General features: G+C 44.3%; 1 protein-coding gene across 1 annotated transcript in view; it reads left to right on the forward strand.

Moving 5' to 3' along the window:
• The window catches only part of LOC121578503 (fibulin-2-like), a 35,985-nt gene extending 27,588 nt beyond the window's left edge, over nucleotides 1–8,397 (forward strand). The window contains exons 7-10 of the mRNA XM_041892867.1: nucleotides 3,770–3,886; nucleotides 3,963–4,091; nucleotides 5,671–5,794; nucleotides 7,939–8,397. Of these exons, the coding sequence (XP_041748801.1) occupies nucleotides 3,770–3,886; nucleotides 3,963–4,091; nucleotides 5,671–5,794; nucleotides 7,939–8,299 (731 nt within the window). The 3' untranslated portion in view covers nucleotides 8,300–8,397. The remainder of the gene's footprint in view (nucleotides 1–3,769; nucleotides 3,887–3,962; nucleotides 4,092–5,670; nucleotides 5,795–7,938) is intronic.
• The last annotated feature ends 10,124 nt before the right edge of the window (nucleotides 8,398–18,521 follow it).

Below are 18,521 nucleotides of genomic sequence, written 5' to 3' on the forward strand. Positions count from 1 at the left end.
TGTGATAAATCCCATGCCCTACCAACTGAGCCACAGTTGTAGATATTGATCAGTCTGTCTGTCTGTCTTTTATAGATTGATGAGTCGGTCAGTCTGTTGTAGATATTGATGAGTCTGTCTGTCTTTTATAGATTTATGAGTCTGTCTGTCTTTTATAGATTGATGAGTCTGTCTGTCTGTTGTAGATGTTGATGAGTCTATCTGTCTGTCTGTCTGTGTCTTTGGTGACTTGTCCTTGGTGACTTGGTTGGCTGGGTGTCTTAGTGACTTGGTTGGCTGGGTGTCTTAGTGACTTGGTTGGCTGGGTGTCTTAGTGACTTGGTTGGCTGGGTGTCTTAGTGACTTGTTTGGCTGGGTGTCTTAGCGACTTGGTTGGCTGGGTGTCTTAGTGACTTGGTTGGCTGGGTGTCTTAGTGACTTGGTTGGCTGGGTGTCTTAGTGACTTGGTTGGCTGGGTGTCTTAGTGACTTGGTTGGCTGGGTGTCTTAGTGACTTGGTTGGCTGGGTGTCTTAGTGACTTGGTTGGCTGGGTGTCTTAGTGACTTGGTTGGCTGGGTGTCTTAGTGACTTGGTTGGCTGGGTGTCTTAGTGACTTGGTTGGCTGGGTGTCTTAGTGACTTGGTTGGCTGGGTGTCTTAGTGACTTGGTTGGCTGGGTGTCTTAGTGACTTGATTGGCTGGGTGTCTTAGTGACTTGGTTGGCTGGGTGTCTTAGTGACTTGGTTGGCTGGGTGTCTTAGTGACTTGGTTGGCTGGGTGTCTTAGTGACTTGGTTGGCTGGGTGTCTTAGTGACTTGGTTGGCTGGGTGTCTTAGTGACTTGTCTTTGGTGGCTTGTCCTTGGTGGCTTGGTTTGGTGTCTTAGTGACTTGTCTTTGGTGACTTGTCCTTGGTGACTTGGTTGGCTGGGTATCTTAGTGACTTGGTTGGCTGGGTGTCTTAGTGACTTGGTTGGCTGGGTGTCTTAGTGACTTGGTTGGCTGGGTATCTTAGTAACTTGGTTGGCTGGGTGTCTTAGTGACTTGGTTGGCTGGGTGTCTTAGTGACTTGGTTGGCTGGGTGTCTTAGTGGCTTGGTTGGCTGGGTATCTTAGTTATTTGGTTGGCTGGGTGTCTTAGTGACTTGGTTGGCTGGATGTCTTAGTGACTTAGTTTGCTGGGTGTCTTAGTGACTTGGTTGGCTGCGTGTCTTGGTGACTTGGTTGGCTGGGTGTCTTAGTTACTTGTCTTTGGTGACTTGTCTATGGTGACTTGTCCTTGGTGACTTGGTTGGCTAGGTATCTTAGTGACTTGGTTGGCTGGGTGTCTTAGTGACTTGGTTGGCTAGGTGTCTTAGTGACTTGGTTGGCTGGGTGTCTTAGTGACTTGGTTGGCTGGGTGTCTTAGTGACTTGGTTGGCTGGGTGTCTTAGTGACTTGTTTGGCTGGGTGTCTTAGCGACTTGGTTGGCTGGGTGTCTTAGTGACTTGGTTGGCTGGGTGTCTTAGTGACTTGGTTGGCTGGGTGTCTTAGTGACTTGGTTGGCTGGGTGTCTTAGTGACTTGGTTGGCTGGGTGTCTTAGTGACTTGGTTGGCTGGGTGTCTTAGTGACTTGGTTGGCTGGGTGTCTTAGTGACTTGGTTGGCTGGGTGTCTTAGTGACTTGGTTGGCTGGGTGTCTTAGTGACTTGGTTGGCTGGGTGTCTTAGTGACTTGGTTGGCTGGGTGTCTTAGTGACTTGGTTGGCTGGGTGTCTTAGTGACTTGGTTGGTTGGGTGTCTTAGTGACTTGGTTGGCTGGGTGTCTTAGTGACTTGGTTGGCTGGGTGTCTTAGTGACTTGGTTGGCTGGGTGTCTTAGTGACTTGGTTGGCTGGGTGTCTTAGTGACTTGGTTGGCTGGGTGTCTTAGTGACTTGGTTGGCTGGGTGTCTTAGTGACTTGTCTTTGGTGGCTTGTCCTTGGTGGCTTGGTTTGGTGTCTTAGTGACTTGTCTTTGGTGACTTGTCCTTGGTGACTTGGTTGGCTGGGTATCTTAGTGACTTGGTTGGCTGGGTGTCTTAGTGACTTGGTTGGCTGGGTGTCTTAGTGACTTGGTTGGCTGGGTATCTTAGTAACTTGGTTGGCTGGGTGTCTTAGTGACTTGGTTGGCTGGATGTCTTAGTGACTTGGTTGGCTGGGTGTCTTAGTGGCTTGGTTGGCTGGGTATCTTAGTTATTTGGTTGGCTGGGTGTCTTAGTGACTTGGTTGGCTGGATGTCTTAGTGACTTAGTTTGCTTGGTGTCTTAGTGACTTGGTTGGCTGCGTGTCTTGGTGACTTGGTTGGCTGGGTGTCTTAGTTACTTGTCTTTGGTGACTTGTCTTTGGTGACTTGTCCTTTGTGACTTGGTTGGCTAGGTATCTTAGTGACTTGGTTGGCTGGGTGTCTTAGTGACTTGGTTGGCTGGGTGTCTTAGTGACTTGGTTGGCTGGGTGTCTTAGTGACTTGGTTGGCTGGGTGTCTTAGTGACTTGGTTGGCTGGGTGTCTTAGTGACTTGGTTGGCTGGGTGTCTTAGTGACTTGGTTGGCTGAGTGTCTTAGTGACTTGGTTGGCTGGGTATCTTAGTGACTTGTTTGGCTGGGTGTCTTAGTGACTTGGTTGGCTGGGTGTCTTAGTGACTTGGTTGGCTGGGTGTCTTAGTGACTTGGTTGGCTGGGTGTCTTAGTGACTTGGTTGGCTGGGTGTCTTAGTTGGCTGGGTGTCTTAGTGACTTGGTTGGCTGGGTGTCTTAGTGACTTGGTTGGCTGGGTGTCTTAGTGACTTGGTTGGCTGGGTGTCTTAGTTGGCTTGGTGTCTTAGTGACTTGGTAGGCTGGGTGTCTTAGTGACTTGGTTGGCTGGGTGTCTTAGTGACTTGGTTGGCTGGGTGTCTTAGTTGGCTGGGTGTCTTAGTGACTTGGTTGGCTGGGTGTCTTAGTGACTTGGTAGGCTGGGTGTCTTAGTGACTTGGTTGGCTGGGTGTCTTAGTGACTTGGTTGGCTGGGTGTCTTAGAGACTTGGTTGGCTGGGTGTCTTGGTGGCTTGGTTGGCTGGGTGTCTTAGTGACTTGGTTGGCTGGGTGTCTTAGTGACTTGGTTGGCTGGGTGTCTTAGTTGGCTGGGTGTCTTAGTGACTTGGTTGGCTGGGTGTCTTAGTGACTTGGTTGGCTGGGTGTCTTAGTGACTTGGTTGGCTGGGTGTCTTAGTTGGCTGGTTGGCTGGGTGTCTTAGTTGGCTGGGTGTCTTAGTGACTTGGTTGGCTGGGTGTCTTAGTGACTTGGTTGGCTGGGTGTCTTAGTGACTTGGTTGGCTGGGTGTCTTAGTGACTTGGTTGGCTGGGTGTCTTAGTTGGCTGGGTGTCTTAGTGACTTGGTAGGCTGGGTGTCTTAGTGACTTGGTTGGCTGGGTGTCTTAGTGACTTGGTTGGCTGGGTGTCTTAGTTGGCTGGGTGTCTTAGTGACTTGGTTGGCTGGGTGTCTTAGTTGGCTGGGTGTCTTAGTGACTTGGTAGGCTGGGTGTCTTAGTGACTTGGTTGGCTGGGTGTCTTAGTGACTTGGTTGGCTGGGTGTCTTAGTTGGCTGGGTGTCTTAGTGACTTGGTTGGCTGGGTGTCTTAGTGACTTGGTAGGCTGGGTGTCTTAGTGACTTGGTTGGCTGGGTTCTTAGTGACATGGTTGGCTGGGTGTCTTAGCGACTTGGTTGGCTGGGTGTCTTAGTGACTTGGTTGGCTGGGTGTCTTAGTTGGCTGGGTGTCTTAGTGACTTGTCTCTCTCTCTCTCAGATCTGAATGAGTGTGACTCTAGTCCGTGTGGTCAGGAGTGTGCTAACATCTACGGGTCCTACCAATGTTACTGCAGACGGGGCTTCTACCTGAAGGAGGACGGACACACATGTGAAGGTATCACACCATGATAGCTCTAACACCATGTTACCAATTGCCTGTGTGTTTGTATTGACATGTTTCCCTTTTGCAGATATTGATGAGTGTTCCCAGAGTATTGGGAACCTGTGTGTGTTCGAGTGTGTGAACATCCCAGGTAGATATCAGTGTGCCTGTCCCCCTAATGGATACACCCTGTCAACCTCCGGACACACCTGCAGAGGTACGGACTGACATCCCCCAGCGTCTCACACACTTTATATAAAGGGCTGTTCTATTTCCTTATTCATTTCCATATGGGTGGAGCTATCACAGTGGTCATTACCATCTTATACATATTGATAAATACAGACTGTCTTGAATTACAGATACTGATGAGTGTTTACCTTCAGTATGACTGTATGTTGTGTTGTAGATATTGATCAGGCTGTCTGTTTACATTTACATTTGAGTCATTTAGCAGACACTCTTATCCAGAGCGACGAACAGTAGTGAGTGCATACATTTTTGTACTTTTTCATACTGGTCCCCCGTGGGAATCAAACTCACAACCCTGTTGTGGCAAATCCCATGCTCTACCAACTGAGCCACAGTTGTAGATATTGATCAGTCTGTCTGTCTGTCTTTTATAGATTGATGAGTCGGTCTGTCTGTTGTAGATATTGATGAGTCTGTCTGTCTTTTATAGATTTATGAGTCTGTCTGTCTGTTGTCGATCTTGATGAGTCGGTCTGTCTGTTGTAGATATTGATCAGTCTGTCTGTATGTTGTAGATATTGATGAGTCAGTCTGTCTGTTATAGATATTGATCAGTCTGTCTGTCTGTTGTAGTTATTGATGAGTCTGTCTGTCTGTTGTATATATTGATGAGTCTGTCTGTCTGTTGTATATATTGATGAGTCTGTCTGTCTGTTGTAGATTGATGAGTTTGACTGTCTGTCTGTCTGTCTGTCTGTCTGTTCTAGATCGATGAGTCTGTCTGTCTGTTGTAGATATTGATGAGTCTGTCTGTCTGTTGTAGATATTGATGAGTCTGTCTGTCTGTTATAGATATTGATGAGTCTGTCTGTCTGTTGTAGATTGATGAGTCTGTCTGTCTGTCTGTCTGTTCTAGATCGATGAGTCTGTCTGTCTGTGTAGATATTGATGAGTCTGTCTGTCTGTTGCATATCTTGATGAGTCTGTCTGTTGTAGATATTGATGAGTCTGCCTGTTGTAGATATTGATCAGTCTGTCTGTTGTAGATATTTATGAGTCTGTCTGCCTGTTGTATATATTGATGAGTCTGTCTGTCTGTCTGTTCTAGATTGATGAGTCTGTCTGTCTGTTGTAGATCGATGAGTCTGTCTGTCTGTTGTAGATATTGATGAGTCTGTCTGTTATAGATATTGATGAGTCTGTCTGTCTGTTGTAGATATTGATGAGTATGTCTGTTGTAGATTGATGAGTCTGTATGTTGTTGATATTGATCAGTCTGTCTGTTGTATATATTGATGAGTCTGTCTGTCTGTTGTATATATTGATGAGTCTGTCTGTCTGTTGTAGTTATTGATGAGTCTGTCTGTCTGTTGTAGTTATTGATGAGTCTGTCTGTCTGTTGTAGATATTGATGAGTCTGTCTGTCTGTTGTAGTGATTGATGAGTCTGTCTGTCTGTTGTAGATATTGATGAGTATGTCTGTCTGCTGTAGATATTGATCAGTCTGTCTGTCTGTTGTAGATATTGATGAGTCTGTCTGTCTGTTCTAGATATTGATCAGTCTGTCTGTTGTAGATATTGATCAGTCTGTCTGTCTGCTGTAGATATTGATGAGTGTACAACAGGAGTTCATAACTGCTCTAGAGACCAGACCTGCTACAACATCCAGGGAGGGTACAGGTGTCTCTCCTTCTCCTGCCCTCCCAATTACAAAAAGGTCTCAGATACGTAAGTACAACGCACACACACACACACACACAAACACACAGCTCACATTGATATCAATGTCGTCATGGCAGCGTAATATTGTCTGTGTGGACACGTTTATGTTCCACCTTTCATCATGAAACAGATTCATGGAGATGGATTTTACTACTTTACCTCTCTAACCCTAACCATACTACCAGCTCTCCCTCTCTAACCCTAACCATACTACCAGCTCTCTCTCTAACCCTAACCATACTACCAGCTCTCTCTCTCTAACCCTAACCATACTACCAGCTCTCTCTCTATAACCCTAACCATACTACCAGCTCTCCCTCTCTAACCCTAACCATACTACCAGCTCTCTCTCTCTAACTCTAACCATACTACCAGCTCTCTCTCTCTAACTCTAACCATACTACCAGCTCTCCCTCTCTAACCCTAACCATACTACCAGCTCTCCCTCTCTAACCCTAACCATACTACCAGCTCTCTCTCTCTAACCCTAACCATACTACCAGCTCTCCCTCTCTAACCCTAACCATACTACCAGCTCTCTCTCTCTAACCCTAACCATACTACCAGCTCTCCCTCTCTAACCCTAACCATACTACCAGCTCTCCCTCTCTAACCCTAACCATACTACCATCTCTCTCTCTCTCTCTCTCTCTCTAACCATCTATCTCTCTAACCCTGTCTCTCTCTCTCTCTCTCTCTCTCTCTAACCCTCTGTCTCTCTCTCTCTAACCCTCTCTCTCTCTCTCTCCCTCTCTCTCTCTCTCTCTCTCTCTCTCTCTCTCTCTCTCTAACCCTCTCTCTCTAACCCTAACCCTCTCTAACCTTAACGCTTTCTCTCTAACCCTCTCTCTCTCTCTCTCTCTCTCTCTCTCTCTCTCTCTCTAACCCCCTCTCTCTCTCTACCCCCCTCTCTCTCTCTCTCTCTCTCTAACCCCCTCTCTCTCTCTCTTTCTCTCTAACCCTCTCTCTCTCTCTCTAACCATCTCTCTCTCTCTAACCATCTCTCTCTCTCTAACCCCCTCTCTCTCTCTCTCTAACCCTCTCTCTCTCTCTAACCCTCTCTTTCTCTCTAACCCTAACCCTCTCTCTCTCTCTCTCTAACCCCCTCTCTCTCTCTAACCCCCCTCTCTCTCTCTCTCTCTCTCTCTCTCTCTCTCTCTCTCTCTCTCTCTCTCTAACCCTCTCTCTCTCTCTCTCTCTCTCTCTTTCTCTCTAACCCTAACCCCCTCTCTCTCTCTCTCTAACCCTCTCTCTCTCTCTCTCTCTTTCTCTCTAACCCTCTCTCTCTCTCTCTCTAACCCGCTCTCTCTCTCTAACCATCTCTCTCTCTCTAACCATCTCTCTCTCTCTAACCATCTCTCTCTCTCTAACCCTCTCTCTCTCTCTAACCCTCTCTCTCTCTCTAACCCTCTCTCTCTCTCTCTCTCTCTCTCTAACCCTCTCTCTCTCTAACCATCTCTCTCTCTAACCATCTCTCTCTCTCTAACCATCTCTCTCTCTCTAACCCTCTCTCTCTCTCTAACCCTCTCTAACGTTTTCTCTCTAACCCTCTCTCTTTCTAACCCTAACCCTCTCGCTCTCTCTAAACCTAACCCCCTCTCTTTCTCTCTAACCCTCTCTCTTTCTAACCCTAACCCTCTCGCTCTCTCTAAACCTAACCCCCTCTCGCTAACCCTAACACCCTTTATCGCTCTCTCACCCAAATCTTCTCTCACCCTAACGCTCTCTCCCTCCCTCCCTTTCTCACCCTAATCCTCTCTCTTTAGCCCTCTCTCTCACCCTAATCCTCTCTCTCACCCTAATCCTCTCTCTCACCCTAATCCTCTCTCTTTCTCACCCTAACTCTGTCACCTTAACCCTCTCTCTTACCCTAATCCTCTCTCCTTCTCTCTCTCTAGCACTCTCTCTAACCCTAATCCTCTCTCCTTCTCTCTCTCTAGCACTCTCTCTAACCCTAATCCTCTCTCCTTCTCTCTCTCTAGCACTCTCTCTAACCCTAATCCTCTCTCCTTCTCTCTCTCTAGCACTCTCTCTAACCCTAATCCTCTCTCCTTCTCTCTCTCTCACCCTAACTCTGTCACCCTAATCGTCTCTCCTTCTCTCTAACCCTAACCCTCTCTCTAACCCTAACCCTCTCTCTCTCTCTCCAGTCGTTGTGAGCGCAACGTTTGTCCAGCTAACTCTGTAGAGTGCCAGACCTCTCCTCTGAGAATCACCTACTACCAGCTGAGCTTCCAGCCCAACATTGTCATCCCCGCCCAGATCTTCAGGATTGGCCCCTCCCCCGCCTATAGTGGAGACAACATCGCTATCTCCATCACCCGCGGTAATGAGGAGAACTACTTCTCCACGCGGAAGCTGAACAGTTTTACGGGGGCGGTGTACCTGCAGCGGCAGGTGAGAGAGCTGAGAGACTTCCTGATCGATGTGGAGATGAAGCTGTTGAGACAGGGAGCCTTCACTACCTTCCTGGCCCGGATATACGTCTTCATCACGTCTAACACACTGTAGCTTCTAAACAGACTGTCACCCACCACTCTCCCTAATATTCATATGGTGCTAAACTTTATACTAGTAACTTACATGTATATATATATATATATTTGATCATACGCTCTTATCCAGAGTAACTTACAATAGTGAGTGCATACATTTTTGTACCTTTACATACTGGTCCCCTGTGAGAATCGAACCCACAACCCTGGCATTGCAAGCACCATACTCTACCAACTGAGCCACACACTTCATGCCTCGATCTATCTCTCTATCTCTCTATCTCTCTGTCTGTCTGTCTGTCTGTCTGTCTGTATGTCTGTCTGTCTGTCTGTCTGTCTGTCTGTCTGTCTGTCTGTCTGTCTGTCTGTCTGTCTGTCTGTCTGTCTGTCTGTCTGTCTGTCTGTCTGTCTGTCTGTCTGTCTGTCTGTCTGTCTGTCTGTCTGTCTGTCTGTCTGTCTGTCTGTCTATCTATCTATCTATCTATCTATCTATCTATCTATCTATCTATCTATCTTTCAATTCAATTCAATTGAAGGGCTTTATTGGCATGGGAAACATATGTTAACATTGCCAAAGCAAGTGAAATAGATAATAAACAAAAGTGAAATAAACAATAAAAAATGAATAGTAAATATTACGCTCACAAAAAGTTCCAAAATAATTTCAAATATAATATTATGTCTATATACAGTGTTATAACTATGTGCAAATAGTTAAAGTACAAAAGGGAAAATAAATAAACATAAATATGGGTTGTATTTACAATGGTGTTTGTTCTTCACTGGTTGCCCTTTTCTTGTGGCAACAGGTCTCAAATCTTGCTGCTGTGATGGCACACTGTGGTATTTCACCCAGTAGATAAGGGAGTTTATCAAAATTGGATTGGTTTTTAAATTCTTTGTGGGTCTGTGTAATCTGAGGGAAATATGTGTCTCTAATATGGTCATACATTTGGCAGGAGGATAGGAAATGCAGCTCAGTTTCCACCTCATTTTGTGGGCAGTGTGCACATAGCCTGTCTTCTCTTGAGAACCAGGTCTGCCTACGGCGGCCTTTCTGAATAGCAAGGCTATGCTCACTGAGTCTGTACAGAGTCAAAGCTTTCCTTAATTCTGTGTCAGTCACAGTGGTCAGGTATTCTGTTCAAGGCCAAATAGCATTCTATTTTTCTCTGTTTTTTTGTTAATTCTTTCTAACGTGTCAAGTAATTATCTTTTTGGTTTCTCATGATTTGGTTGGGTTCTAATTGTGTTGTTGTCCTGGGGCTCTGTGGGGTCTGTTTGTGTTTGTGAACAGAGCCCCAGGACCAGCTTACTTAGGGGATTCTTCTCCAAGTTCATCTCTCTGTAGGTGATGGCTTTGTTATGGAAGGTTTGGGAATCACTTCCTTGTAGGTTGTTGTGGAATTTAAAGACTATTTTCTGGATTTTGATCATTAGCGTGTATCGGCCTAATTCTGCTCTGCATGCATTATTTGGTGTTTTAAGTTGTACACAGGGGTTATTTTTGCAGAATTCTGCATGCAGGATCTCAATTTGGTGTTTGTCCCATTTTGTGAATTCTTGGTTGGTCAGCGGACCCCAGACCTCCATAAAGGGCAATGGGTTCTATAACTGATTCAAGTATTTTTAGCCAGATCCTAATTGGTATGTCAAATGTTATGTTCCTTTTGATGGCATAGAAGGCCCTTCTTGCCTTGTCTCTCAGATCGTTCACAGCTTTGTGGAAGTTACCTATGGTGCTGATGTTTAGGCCGAGGTATGTATAGTTTTTTGTGTGCTCTAGGGGCAACGGTGTCTAGATGGAATTTGTATTTGTGGTCCTGGCAACTGGACCTTTTTTGGAAAACAGTTATTTTTGTCTTACTGCGATTTACTGTCAGGGCCCAGGTCTGACAGAATCTGTGCAGAAGATCTAAAACTCAGCAAAAAAAGAAACATCCCTTTTTCAGGACCCTGTCTTTCAAAGATAAGTCGTAAAAATCAAAATAACTTCACATATCTTCATTGTAAAGGGTTTAAACACTTTCCCATGCTTGTTCAATGAACCATAAACACTTAATGAACATGCACCTGTGGAACGGTCGTTGAGACACTAACAGCTTACAGACGGTAGGTAATTAAGGTCACAGGTATGAAAACTTAGGACACGAAAGAGGCCTTTCTACTGATTCTGAAAAACACCAAAAGAAAGATGCCCAGGGTCCCTGCTCATCTGCGTGAACGTGTCTTAGGCATGCTGCAAGGAGGCATGAGGACTGCAGATGTGGATAGGGCATTAAATTGCAATGTCCGTACTGTGAGACGCCTAAGACAGCACTACAGGGAGACAAGATGGACAGCTGATCATCCTCACAGTGGTAGACCACGTGTAACAACACCTGCACAGGATCGGTACATCCGAACATCACACCAGCGGGACAGGTACACGATGGCAACAACAACTGCCCGAGTTACACCAGGAACGCACAATCCCTGGACTGAGGGCTTGTAGGCCTGTTGTAAGGCAGGTCCTCACCAGACATCACTGGCAACAACGTCACCTATGGGCACAAACCCACCGTCACTGGACCAGACACGACTGGCAAAAAGTGCTCTTCACTGACGAGTCAAGGTTTTGTCTCACCAAGGGTGATGGTCGGATTCGCGTTTCCCGTCGAAGGAATGAGCGTTACACCGAGGCCTGTACTCTGGAGTGGGATCGATTTGGAGGTGGAGGGTCCGTCATGGTCTGGGGCGGTGTGTCACAGCATCATCGGACTGATCTTGTTGTCCTTGCAAGCAATCTCAACGCTGTGCGTTACAGGGAAGACATCCTCCTCCCTCTTGTGGTACCCTTCCTGCAGGCTCATCCTGACATGACCCTCCAGCATGACAATGACACCAGCCATACTGCTCATTCTGTGCATGATTTCCTGCAAGACAGGAATGTCAGTGTTCTGCCATGGCCAGCGAAGAGCCCGGATCTCAATCCAATTGAGCACGTCTGGGACCTGTTGGATCGGAGGGTGAGGGCTAGGGCCATTCCCCCCAGAAATGTCCGGGAACTTGCAGGTGCCTTGGTGGAAGAGTTTGGTAACATCTCAGAGCAAGAACTGGCAAATCTGGTGCAGTCCATGAGGACGAGAGTCACTGCAGTACTTAATACAGCTGGTGGCCTCACCAGATACTGACTGTTTCTTTTGATTTTGTCCCCCCCCCCTTTGTTCAGGGACACATTATTCAATGTCTGTTAGTAACATGTCTGTGGAACTTGTTCAGTTTATTTCCCAGTTGTTGAATCTTGTTATGTTCATACAAATATTTACACATGTTAAGTTTGCTGAAAATAAACGCAGGTGACAGTGAGAGGACGTTCCTTTTTTTTGCTGAGTTTATATGCATTTTATGGACACAGTCTATTTTACAACAGTTCTATTTTGTTTGCTTTTACCTCTGTCCTTCCTCTACTCTCAACCTCTCCCATCTATTTCTGATGTCCATCCGGTTTGATTTATATTTACCATCTCTTTCAAACAGTGCTCTTTCACAAAAGTTCTTAACCTATATACAGTGGGGAGAACAAGTATTTGATACACTGCCGATTTTGCAGGTTTTCCTACTTACAAAGCATGTAGAGGTCTGTAATTTTTATCATAGGTAGACTTCAACTGTGAGAGATGTAATCTAAAACAGAAATCCAGAAAATCACATTGTATGATTTTTAAGTAATTAATTTGCATTTTATTGCAAGACATAAGTATTTGAAGCATCAGAAAAGCAGAACTTAATATTTGGTACAGAATCCTTTGTTTGCAATTACAGAGATACATTACAGAAACATACGTTTCCTGTAGGTCTTGACCAGGTTTGCACACACTGCAGCAGGGATTTTGACCCACTCCTCCATACAGACCTTCTCCAGATCCTTCAGGTTTCGGGGCTGTCGCTGGGCAATACGGACTTTCAGCTCCCTCCAAAGATTTTCTATTGGGTTCAGGTCTGGAGACAGGCTAGGCCACTCCAGGACCTTGAGATGCTTCTTACGGAGCCACTCCTTAGTTGCCCTGGCTGTGTGTTTCGGGTCGTTGTCATGCTGGAAGACCCAGCCACGACCCATCTTCAATGCTCTTACTGAGGGAAGGAGGTTGTTGGCCAAGATCTCGCGATACATGGCCCCATCCATCCTCCCCTCAATACGGTGCAGTCGTCCTGTCCCCTTTGCAGAAAAGCATCCCCAAAGAATGATGTTTCCACCTCCATGCTTCACGGTTGGGATGGTGTTCTTGGGGTTGTACTCATCCTTCTTCTTCCTCCAAACACGGCGAGTGGAGTTTAGACCAAAAAGCTCTATTTTTGTCTCATCAGACCACATGACCTTCTCCCATTCCTCCTCTGGATCATCCAGATTGTCATTGGCAAACTTCAGACGGGCGTGGACATGCGCTGGCTTGAGCAGGGGGACCTTTTGTGCGCTGCAGGATTTTAATCCATGACAGCGTAGTGTGTTACTAATGGTTTTCTTTGAGACTGTGGTCCCAGCTCTCTTCAGGTCATTGGTCAGGTCCTGCCGTGTAGTTCTGGGCTGATCCCTCACCTTCCTCATGATCATTGATGCCCCACGAGGTGAGATCTTGCATGGAGCCCCAGACCGAGGGTGATTGACCGTCATCTTGAACTTCTTCAATTTTCTAATAATTATGCCAACAGTTGTTGCCTTCTCACCAAGCTGCTTGCCTATTGTCCTGTAGCCCATCCCAGCCTTGTGCAGGTCTACAATGTTATCCCTGATGTCCTTACACAGCTCTCTGGTCTTGGCCATTGTGGAGAGGTTGGAGTCTGTTTGATTGAGTGTGTGGACAGGTGTCTTTTATACAGGTAACGAGTTCAAACAGGTGCAGTTAATACAGGTAATGAGTGGAGAACAGGAGGGCTTCTTAAAGAAAAACTAACAGGTCTGTGAGAGCCGGAATTCTTACTGGTTAGTAGGTGATCAAATACTTATGTCATGCCATAAAATGCAAATTGTTGGTTTTACATGAGTTATCTTGTTATTAGTTGTTATTAGTCCCAACCTTCAGCTCCATTCAACCCTTCCCATCTATCTCTTAACACCATCCATATTGGATTTCTATTTGCCATATATTTTTCAACTGTGCTGTGATGTTTCACAAAAGTTCTGAACCTTTCTATTCTCATTGTTTCTACAGATTGTAAATTGAAAATAAACATTTTTGCTAAAAGTATTATTATATTATTGATCGATTGACTATGACTTTTCAGATCACCCAGTAGTGCTATCTGCAGGGTTAGCTCCAGGTAAATATTGCAATTCTTCAGCCATTCCTGGACCTATGACCAAAAAACAAAGCTACATATGGACAGTACCAAAACAAATGATCTAATGATTCTGTCTCTTCGCTGCAACATCTACAGAGCTGGGAAGATTGAATCCCCCATATAAATAACATTCTATTGGTAGCAAGAATTTTATATAATAATTTAAATTGAAAGATTCTAATTTTTGAATCCGGTGTCGTTTTGCGTGTCAGTTCATAATGTCAACATTATTAGCTAGCTATACACATTACATTACTTCTACTGGTACTAGCTTGTCAACATTATTAGCTACCTATACACATTACATGACTTCTACTGGTACTAGCTTGCCAACATTATTAGCAACATTATTATCTAGCTATACACATTACATGACTTCTACTGGTACTAGCTGTATATAAATAACATTCTATTGGTTGCAAGAATGTTTAGAAAAATCTCTTCCCAACTATTTTGCAATCTATATGGGACGGCTGTCAATCCTTTGGTCCTTAAATGAAACTGGTATACTTTTTTATTCATCACAATTTTCATTAACCAATTATGTTCTTTAATGCGGCCGACAGACAAGTTCTTTACTTTTTCCCCCTTCCACTTTCCTCCTCCATTTATTTATATATACAGTGGGGCAAAAAAGTATTTAGTCAGCCACCAATTGTGCAAGTTCTCCCACTTAAAAAGATGAGAGAGGCCTGTAATTTTCATCATAGGTACACGTCAACTATGACAGACAACATGAGATTTTTTTTTCCAGAAAATCACATTGTAGGATTTTTAATGAATTTATTTGCAAATTATGGTGGAAAATAAGTATTTGGTCACCTACAAACAAGCAAGATTTCTGGCTCTCACAGACCTGTAACTTCTTCTTTAAGAGGCTCCTCTGTCCTCCACTCGTTACCTGTATTAATGGCACCTGTTTGAACTTGTTATCAGTATAAAAGACACCTGTCCATAACCTCAAACAGTCACACTCCAAATTCCACTATGGCCAAGACCAAAGAGCTGTCAAAGGACACCATAAACAAAATTGTAGACCTGCACCAGGCTGGGAAGACAATCTGCAATTGGTAAGCAGCTTTATTTGAAGAAATCAACTGTGGGAGCAATTATTAGGAAATGGAAGACATACAAGACCACTGATAATCTCCCTCGATCTGGGGCTCCACGCAAGATCTCACCCCGTGGGGTGAAAATGATCACAAGAACGGTGAGCAAAAATCCCAGAACCACACGGGGGGACCTAGTGAATGACCTGCAGAGAGCTGGGACCAAAGTAACAAAGCCTACCATCAGTAACACACTACGCCGCCAGGTACTCAAATCCTGCACTGCGAGACGTGTCCCCCTGCTTGTCCAGGCCCATCTGAAGTTTGCTAGAGTGCATTTGGATGATCCAGAAGAGGATTGGGAGAATGTCATATGGTCAGATGAAACCAAAATATAACTTTTTGGTAAAAACTCAACTCGTCGTGTTTGGAGGACAAAGAATGCTGAGTTGCAGCCAAAGAACACCATACCTACTGTGAAGCATGGGGTTGGAAACATCATGCTTTGGGGCTGTTTTTCTGCAAAGGGACCAGGACGACTGATCCGTGTAAAGGAAAGAATGAATGGGGCCATGTATCGTGAGATTTTGAGTGAAAACTTCCTTCCATCAGCAAGGGCATTGAAGATGAAACGTGGCTGGGTCTTTCAGCATGACAATGATCCCAAACACACCGCCCGGGCAACGAAGGAGTGGCTTCGTAAGAAGCATTTCAAGGTCCTGGAGTGGCCTAGCCAGTCTCCAGATCTCAACCCCATAGAAAATCTTTGGAGGGAGTTGAAAGTCTGTGTTGCCCAGCGACAGCCCCAAAACATCACTGCTCTAGAGGAGATCTGCATGGAGGAATGGGCCAAAATACCAGCAACAGTGTGTGAAAACCTTGTGAAGACTTACAGAAAACGTTTGACCTGTGTCATTGCCAACAAAGGGTATATAACAAAGTATTGAGAAACTTTTGTTATTGACCAAATACTTATTTTCCACCATCATATGCCAATAAATTCATTAAAAATCCTACAATGTGATTTTCTGGAATTTTTTTTCTAATTTTGTCTGTCATAGTTGACGTGTACCTATGATGAAAATTACAGGCCTCTCTCATCTTTTTAAGTGGGAGAACTTGCACAATTGGTGGCTGACTAAATACTTTTTTTCCCCACTGTAAATGCCTGTATACAGTGGGGGAAAAAAAGTATTTAGTCAGCCACCAATTGTGCAAGTTCTCCCACTTAAAAAGATGAGAGAGGCCTGTAATTTTCATCATAGGTACACGTCAACTATGACAGACAAATTGAGAATTTTTTTTCCAGAAAATCACATTGTAGGATTTTTAATGAATTTATTTGCAAATTATGGTGGAAAATAAGTATTTGGTCACCTACAAACAAGCAAGATTTCTGGCTCTCACAGACCTGTAACTTCTTCTTTAAGAGGCTCCTCTGTCCTCCACTCGTTACCTGTATTAATGGCACCTGTTTGAACTTGTTATCAGTATAAAAGACACCTGTCCACAACCTCAAACAGTCACACTCCAAACTCCACTATGGCCAAGACCAAAGAGCTGTCAAAGGACACCAGAAACAAAACTGTAGACCTGCACCAGGCTGGGAAGACTGAATCTGCAATAGGTAAGCAGCTTGGTTTGAAGAAATCAACTGTGGGAGCAATTATTAGGAAATGGAAGACATACAAGACCACTGATAATCTCCCTTGATCTGGACATCACTGCTCTAGAGGATATCTGCATGGAGGAATGGGCCAAAATACCAGCAACAGTGTGTGAAAACCTTGTGAAGACTTACAGAAAACGTTTGACCTGTGTCATTGCCAACAAAGGGTATATAACAAAGTATTGAGAAACTTTTGTTATTGACCAAATACTTATTTTCTACCATAATTTGCAAATAAATTCATTAAAAATCCTACAATGTGATTTTCTGGAAAAAAAAATCTCATGTTGTCTGTCATAGTTGACGTGTACCTATGATGAAAATTACAGGCCTCTCTCATCTTTTTAAGTGGGAGAACTTGCACAATTGGTGGCTGACTAAATACTTTTTTCCCCCACTGTATATCAACTCCAGATATACTTTATCAATAGCCTTTTCAAAGTCTGCTATGAATAGAGATTATAGTACTGTTTTAAATAGCTCAATGGACCGTTAAAGAAATCATACTACAAACTATCACCCTCATGCTCTTAAGGAAATCATGAATGTCATGGATATATTAGAACTAGTGGATACATGGAGGCTTAAATATCCTGACCTAGTGAGATATACAGTGGGGGAAAAAAGTATTTAGTCAGCCACCAATTGTGCAAGTTCTCCCACTTAAAAAGATGAGAGAGGCCTGTAATTTTCATCATAGGTACACGTCAACTATGACAGACAAAATGAGAAAAATCAGAAAATCACATTGTAGGATTCTTAATGAATTTATTTGCAAATTCATGATTTCCTTAAGAGCATGAGGGTGATAGTTTGTAGTATGATTTCTTTAACGGTCCATTGAGCTATTTAAAACAGTACTATAATCTCTCAGCATAATAATATAGTCTTGTATTGCTTGCAGGGTTGATAATTTATTATATACAGTGCCTTGCAAAAGTATTCATCCCCCTTGGCATTTTTCCTTAATGTTGCATTACAACCTGTAATTTAAATTGATTTCATGTAATGGACATACACAAAATAGTCAAAATTGGTGAAATGAAATGAAAAAAATAACTTGTTTCAAAAAAGTGGTGCGTACATATGTATTCAACCCCTTTGCTATAAAGCCCCTAAATAAGATCTGGTGCAACCAATTACCTTCAGAAGTCACATAATTAGTTAAATAAAGTCCACCTGTGTGCAATCTAAATGTCACATGATCTCAGTATATATATATATACACACACCTGTTGTGAAAGGCCCCAGAGTCTGTAACACCACTAAGCAAGGGGCACCACCAAGCAAGTGGCACCATGAAGACCAAGGAGCTCTCCAAACAGGTCAGGAACAAAGTGGTGGAGAAGTACAGATCAGGTTTGGGTTATAAAACAAATATCAGAAACTTTGAACATCCCTCGGAGCACCATTAAATCCATTATTAAACAATGGAAAGAATATGGCACCACAACAAACCTGCCAAGAGAGGGCCGTGCACCAAAACTCACAGACCAGGCAAGGAGAGCATTAATCAGAGAGGCAACAAAGAGACCAAAGATTACCCTGAAGGAGCTGCAAAGCTCCACAGCGGAGATTGGAGTATCTGTCCATAGGAACACTTTAAGCCGTACAGTCCACAGAGCTGGGCTTTACGGAAGGGTGGCCAGTCAAAAGCCATTGCTTGAAGAAAAAAATAAGCAAACTGTCATGATTTAACTGGATTAGAACCCAAATGCAGACAAGTACACCAAGCCAGAGAAGGTTTAACAGGTTTATTTACAATGTTCAAAAAGTCCAGGTTTCCAATAATAGGGGAAGAGCAAGTCCAGGTTACAGGGAGGGTAACAGATCCAGGTCAGGGCAGGTGTGGTACCGTAATGTCCTAGTGTCCGTGGTGAGTCCAAAAGGGAGGTCCGGTAGTGGGGAGCAGGATGGTGGTGGCAGGAGTGAAGCGGAGGCAGAAGTCAGGTTCCCATAATCTGTGGCACAGGAGAAAAGTAAATAGAACAGGCCAAAAACACAAAGAGCGAAAACAAACAGGTTGAGTCGGCAGCGAGACTAACATGGTCGTCTTGACTATGATCTGACGATGAGTGGAAAGTTTGACCGGGTCTTAAAGGCTGAGGTGATTATGGTGAATGAGCTGCAGCTGGAACCCTGACTCCCGCACACCAGACTTCACTCCTGCAATCAAGGACAGACAGAAGGGAGGGGAGAGC

This window comes from Coregonus clupeaformis, chromosome 12, assembly GCF_020615455.1.
Source record: "Coregonus clupeaformis isolate EN_2021a chromosome 12, ASM2061545v1, whole genome shotgun sequence".
NCBI lineage: Eukaryota > Metazoa > Chordata > Actinopteri > Salmoniformes > Salmonidae > Coregonus > Coregonus clupeaformis.